Raw genomic sequence first — 6,757 nt, 5'->3', positions numbered from 1 at the left:
CGGAGGTGCCGTCCGTTCGGCGCTAGGATCATCGGTGATTTGGATCACGACGAGTACGACTCCATCAACCCCGTTCTCTTGAACGCTTCCGCACGCGATCTACAAGGGTATGTAGATCCACTCCTCCCTCGTTGCTAGATGACTCCATAGATTGATCTTGGTGACACGTAGGAAAATTTTGAATTATTGCTACGTTCTCCAACACATATCCCATTTTCTTAGATTATCTGATTCACCCTCATACAAATTTTTAATGCTGCATAGTGGATTTTTTCTATTGTTATGGCAAAAACACGAGGGCCAATTAATATGTTTACACATCAAGCCGTCATTGTTTGATTCAGTATGATGTGCAGCTTATAGGTCATGAAGAAGATGCTAAAAAGGAGATTATATATGGTTAGTTAGTAAATTTATTTACCTTTTATTCTTTGAGATGCCAACTTATTTACTTTGATTTTCAACTTATTTACTTTGATTAAGGCATAGATATAATAACTCATGCAATTTTCAAGTGCTTAGTTAGTGAAGTCTAACTCTGATTTTTTTTCTAATTTACTTTTCTTATTGCAGATTACTTCCCTCACACTCAACAATGTGAAGGTATATGGGAATTTATTCTTTTTGGGAGTTTTTCACATGTCTTACTGCAAATAATGATGGCGTGCATCCTTTCATTGCTTAAATTTCATAACTGTTCCTTTGTACTTCCATGTGTTTGTGTTCCATGTAGATTTATGCTAAATAGCATACTATGGATTCATAAAAAGATTATTTTACAGTTTTATCATTTGTATGGTCGATAGCCAATCACTGAAACAGAGAACATTGTTCTGAAAATCATAAACAACTCTTTAGGCACAAAAAAAAAATCATTATCGTCTCTTATGACAAGGAGTTTACTTTGTTGAGCATCCCCTTGCTATTTTTGTTCAATTTATTTTCTTAATCACACTGAAAGCGATCCCTGGTTTCATAGTTTTACTCAAATTTCACAAATATATTGTTGTAACTGGTATCTAGGTACACCATAGATCCCGAAAAGAACAAATTTAGGTATGCAAAAGTGCTACATGTGTCCTAATGTTCCCTGATACATTTGTTTCTTTGTGTTTCTGCAAAATCCTAGATTTTATCTGCAAGTTACTTAACCATTGAGGAAGGCGGTGCTATCATCCACTAGATGCAACTTCTGTTCTTCCCTCTGAAGGATCACATTTGCAAAGATCTTACTATCCCGTATTGCTGAATATGAACGTCTCATGAAATTACTTTGTAATAAATTGTTAGTTTCGTGGGTAATATTAAATCTAATCTGATTGTTCGTCTACCATCCAGAAGTTGAATGATATAACTAGGAGTATCGGCCTTACTTATGTGCCGTTACAATGATGTAATCTAAACGATCTTATATTTCTTTACAGAGAGAGTATTATTCTAAAGTGTTGTTGCCAAAGTTGAATGATATAACTAGGAGGATTGACCCTATTTATGTACCATTACAATGACGTATATTATTCTAAAGTGTTGTTGCCAAAGCAGGATAATTTGTTCACTATTTTGTTCATCCTATTAGGAGAGTTAGCTTGCTAAGTAAAACAACAATTTTAAGCAATATTTCCCGCAGCAACGCGCGGGGAATCATCTAGTTATTCTAATAAGTGATATCATGAGTAAGGTTGAGACAAGGTTGCATGAATTAACATCAGTAGTATAAAAAAAATCTGATGGTTATGCCATGTGCTAGAATCTAAGGAGGAGCTTGAACTTGAAAATTGTTCAATATCGATCCCGGTGCCATCTTGGAGGTCCTGGCTTGAGGCAATGACTTATTCTCGTGAAGAACCTATACAGGAGAACCTAGTTTCTGTGCCAAAAAGGTTATTATCTATGGGTTTCCGCATACATCGCATCAAAAATATAAATTTCTCAAGAGTAGCTTTAGGGTGGCTCATAGAAAGCATAATCTGTACGATATCAACAACAAATGTTTTATTTTAAGCTAGAATTTCAAATGTGATAAGCAGTGGTATAGAGAACCATGCAAGTCTAGAAAAAGTGCATAAAGAGAATAAGTGTAGATCCTACCCATCTGCATTACACTTGGAATAATAGATTGCTAACGTGAGTGATGAATCTACTTGCTCTTTTAATTAACCGTAGGGATGACCCTCATGAGGATTCACCATGCAAAACGTTGGCAATCTAGGGGGCACGTATTTGTTCTTCTAGACCTGGTTAAGCAAGGCATTTTTAGCGAAAAATATTCAGATTTGTTATAAAAGTTCATCAATAGTATAAAGTACATGAAACATAATAAAATTAAGTTGCATTGGCTGAGCCTCTGATTATTCTTACAACACTTGAAAACAACGTTTATATACAAATTTTAAATTGCAGTTACAATTGAGAGTGGGTTCCTAGACAGGGCCGAAGACAGCACCCGATGACCCTGGGCACTTGCCTAAGCTCATATTCAAATTGGCAGTATCCTCATATTCAAATCCAATTTTTTAGGCATGGTTCTATGACTTACGTTGTCAAGTCTAAATTTTATTTTGGTCAATGTAACTAAATATTGATATATTATATATTAGTTCACTCTAAAATTACATTTATATGACTACTACGGTGACATTTCCACTACATCATTACTGTGGATTTTTGGTTCAAAAGTTTGCTGCTAATTTTATATGTTGTCTATCCGAGCACCTAATTTTGATTTCTAGCTTAGATATTTAGGTTTAAAGCCTTAAACTTGCCGATACTTCACAAAAGTTTCTGGCTCACCCATTGATCCCAGCATAGGATGCCTTTGTCTTCGCTTTGGATAATAGTGGTCTGCTTAATTATATCAGCTGCAGGATGATCAAAGAGTGTCAATGTCCTCGAAAAAAGAAAGAATTTCAATGAACAAGGTTTTTTCGTTAGGAAAAAAGCAGACAAGATTAGAGCCACCATCTTTTGGGCCGACTTTTCGGGCCTGTTTCTATCCGTTGCTCAAGCCCGGCTGCACTGAGAATCCGGACCCACAGGCCGAGATTCTGGTGGGTCCCGGTTCCGTTGCCGACGAGTCGACAGGAACAGCGGTGTTGATACCCCCACAGTCCCCAACCCCATCTGCACCCCCGGCTGTCATCTTCTTCCCCGCCCCCGCCCTCGCCCCAGCAACCGCTCGCCCTCGCCGCGGCGCCACCCATCGCACAGGTAATCCTTCCTCCTCCTCCTCCACCCAATTCCCCTCCGTTCGCGCCTCGTCTCGTAATCGCAGTTAGGGCTCGCAGCTTGCTCGATTAGAGGCATAGAGCTCAGATCGAACGATGCAGTCTGGTTGTGTTCATCGTCGGATCTCCCCCCTCGAGTTCCTGGGTGGGGTCTCGAGCCTCGACGCGTGAGTCACATTGCATCTGTGGGCGTCGAATTGGATGCCCCCGAGCCTCTGACTTTTGGTCCACAACGAGTGAATCAATCCCCAAATGCAACGGGGAAATGGAGTGGGTGGGAGGATAATGGGGGAACTGGATTCTGCTGTTACTGTCATGCGCTGTTCGTCGATGTTACTCCATCATTTAAGGGCCACTCGCCGTGTTCCTTGGAAATTGCAGTGGCCGTGTGCGGTGGGGTGGTTCTGCGAGGCTATGGCGATGGCGAGGAGGCAGCACGTCACCATATTCACCACGGCGAGCCTGCCGTGGATGACCGGCACTGCTGTCAACCCCCTGTTCCGGGCGGCTTACCTCGCCAAGGCCGGGGACTGGGAGGTCACGCTGGTGGTGCCGTGGCTGTCCAAGGGGGATCAGATGCTGGTTTACCCTAACAACATGAAATTCAGTGGGCCGGCGGAGCAAGAAGGCTATGTGCGGCGGTGGCTTGAGGAGCGGACTGGGCAGTTGCCGAGATTCAACATAAACTTCTATCCTGGGAAGGTAAACTTGAACGAATTGCCAAAATATATTGTTATCTCTTGTCATCATGTTGTAAATATCCCTTGAATATATGTGCATGTTTTGTGGTTTAGTACTTGATAGAAAGCGCAAATGAAGCCTCCCAATTTTTTGCAACACGTGAAAATACATCACCTATTGGTGTTTGGCCCTATCTATGCAACTGTACACTACAGGCATTTGTATGAACTTACATTACTTGTGGAACTAAAATGTTGTAGAATGGTATCTCCTGTGTCCTTGTTGGATACTGAGGCGTTGGAAATTTCAACTGAGTAGGTAGTAGAAGGTGATTACTTTTTGAAACGTTTATGTATACAGTACCTGCAATACTGTAACTAGCCCGCAAATTAATAATACTTGTGTTAGTTGAGCGCAGGACGAGCAGAAACTGAGAAGTACTGAATAATACTCCCTCCGTTCCTAAATATAAGCCTTTTTAGAGATTCCAATATGGACTACATACGGAGCAAAATGAGTGAATCTACACTCTAAAATACATCTATATACATCCGTATGTAGTATGTATTGATTGAAACCTCTAAAGTGACTTATATTTAGAAACGGAGGGAGTACATAACTTGTATTCACCCCTTTGATGATACGTACTTCCTCCGTTCCTAAATATTTGTCTTTCTAGACATTTCAAATGAACTACCACATACGGATGTATGTAGACATATTTTAGAGTGTAGATTCACTCATTTTGCTCCGTATGTGGTCACTTGTTGAAATCTCTAGAAAGACAAATATTTAGGAACGGAGGGAGTACATGGTAAAGCAGTAAATTGAGCATAGAAATAGTGGGGGAGGGAAGCTATCTAATGACTTAGTACTTGCCTTTATGCTCTACCAAAGGGCAGTATAAATTGATTTGGTGCTGATAATATTCTTTATATTCTGATCGCATGGCAGACTAGTCTAACTATGTTCATATGCAGTTCTCGACGGAGAAAAGAAGCATTCTACCTGTTGGGGATATTACCGAGACGATATCTGATGAAAAAGCAGATATTGCAGTTCTAGAAGAGCCAGAACATCTGACCTGGTACCATCATGGACGGAGGTGGAAAAACAAATTCCGTAAAGTTATAGGTGTTGTTCACACCAACTATCTGGAATACGTGAAGAGGGAGAAAAATGGGTATATTCAGGCATTTCTCTTAAAACATATCAATTCTTGGGTCACCGACATCTACTGCCATAAGGTTAGCAGTTTTATTTTCTATTATGTTTACTGTCACCTCGTTTTTTTTCAAGCATTTCATTAAGTATTAACATCCAGTTGGTTTTATGAAACCTCCTAAGTTTTCCAGTCTCATTAGGCTGAATATCTATATAGACGATTTCATGGATGCATAGTTGCCAATTTAACATCAATAGCATACATGGAATTGCCATATTTGTATAGCATTCATACAAAGCTGGTCCGTATTTTTTGACAGTTATTGTCTATCTAGGGCTGCCCCACTTGTTATCTGCACCGTAAACCATTATGGCTTCTGCATAATGCATTGCGGTAGCGTATTCATGAATGGTAATTTTTTCATATCTGTATTGGTACAAGAACATCATTCCATCCATGATTTGATATGCAAACATGGCTCCATTTTCTCTTTTTGAAGACAATAGTTTCTTCATCTAGTTTTTTTTGGTTATGTGCAGTTTCTGACCTTTTGTTGCCCGTGATGTTTTATCTAGGTTATAAGATTATCGGGAGCAACTCAGGAAGTCCCGAGATCTGTAATCTGTAATGTTCATGGAGTAAACCCAAAATTTATTGAAATTGGCAAATTGAAGCATCGGCAAATATCTCAAAGAGAGCAATCATTCTTCAAGGGTGCATATTATATTGGGAAGATGGTCTGGAGTAAAGGCTACACAGAGCTGCTCCACCTGCTTCAGAAGCACCAAAAGGAACTGTCTGGTCTCAAGATGGAGCTCTATGGCAGTGGAGAAGATTCGGGTGAAGTTAAAGCATCAGCTGAAAAACTCAATCTGGACGTTAGAGTCTATCCTGGGCGCGACCATGCAGATTCAATATTTCACGAGTGAGATCCTGCGTTTTCCCTATTCCTTAATTTATCTTTTCCTGTGCACCTAAGGGGCCACACAAGCTATGTAGCTGCTAGGGCTAGTTCGAGCTATTCATTTTGCCACAAGTGCATTATGTCATCAATTTATTCCTAATCCAGCTGATTTATATTACCTATTGTTTGTTTCAGCTACAAGGTTTTCATAAACCCAAGCACAACAGATGTAGTTTGCACCACAACTGCAGAAGCCTTGGCGATGGGAAAGATTGTGATCTGCGCAAATCATCCTTCAAATGAATTTTTCAAAAGATTTCCCAACTGCCACATGTACAGCACGGAGAAAGAGTTTGTGAGACTAACCATGAAAGCACTGTCAGAAGAACCAATCCCACTGACAGAGGAACTGAGGCACGAGCTTTCCTGGGAGGCAGCGACAGAGAGGTTTGTCAGGGTTGCCGAAATCGCACCAGCCACGCCCGCCAAGCAAACTCCTTCCACTTCACAGCGTTTCATGTACATCAACCCGGATGAGCTGAAGAAGAACATGGAAGAGGCATCTGCATTTTTTCACAACACCATCTCCGGGTTTGAAGCTGCCCGCTGTGTGTTTGGCGCCATACCGAACAGTCTGCAGCCCGATGAACAGCAGTGCAAGGAGCTCGGGTGGAGACCCCAGGGATTATAGCCTTTCCACCTCCATGCCGTTGCCGTTGATCATGCAAGTTTACAACTAATTGCAGTCCAGTTTGGGGGGGGGGGGGGGGGGGGGGGGGGCGG

At 41.1% G+C, this 6,757-nt stretch overlaps 1 protein-coding gene across 1 annotated transcript; it reads left to right on the top strand.

The window, feature by feature from the left end:
* The first annotated feature begins 3,060 nt into the window (after positions 1-3,060).
* LOC125529345 (digalactosyldiacylglycerol synthase 2, chloroplastic-like) lies at positions 3,061-6,754 on the top strand. The gene is made up of 5 exons (XM_048693759.1): positions 3,061-3,207; positions 3,606-3,926; positions 4,886-5,152; positions 5,646-5,995; positions 6,170-6,754. The coding sequence occupies exons 2-5, from the start codon at positions 3,639-3,641 to the stop codon at positions 6,663-6,665; spliced, it is 1,401 nt and encodes a 466-aa protein (XP_048549716.1). The 5' UTR covers positions 3,061-3,207; positions 3,606-3,638; the 3' UTR covers positions 6,666-6,754.
* The last annotated feature ends 3 nt before the right edge of the window (positions 6,755-6,757 follow it).

The sequence above is a fragment of the Triticum urartu genome, unplaced genomic scaffold (genome assembly GCF_003073215.2).
Source record: "Triticum urartu cultivar G1812 unplaced genomic scaffold, Tu2.1 TuUngrouped_contig_5537, whole genome shotgun sequence".
NCBI classification, from domain to species: Eukaryota; Viridiplantae; Streptophyta; class Magnoliopsida; order Poales; family Poaceae; genus Triticum; species Triticum urartu.
Note: the sequence above shows the minus strand (reverse complement) of the source record. Positions and strands in the feature narration are given on the sequence as shown.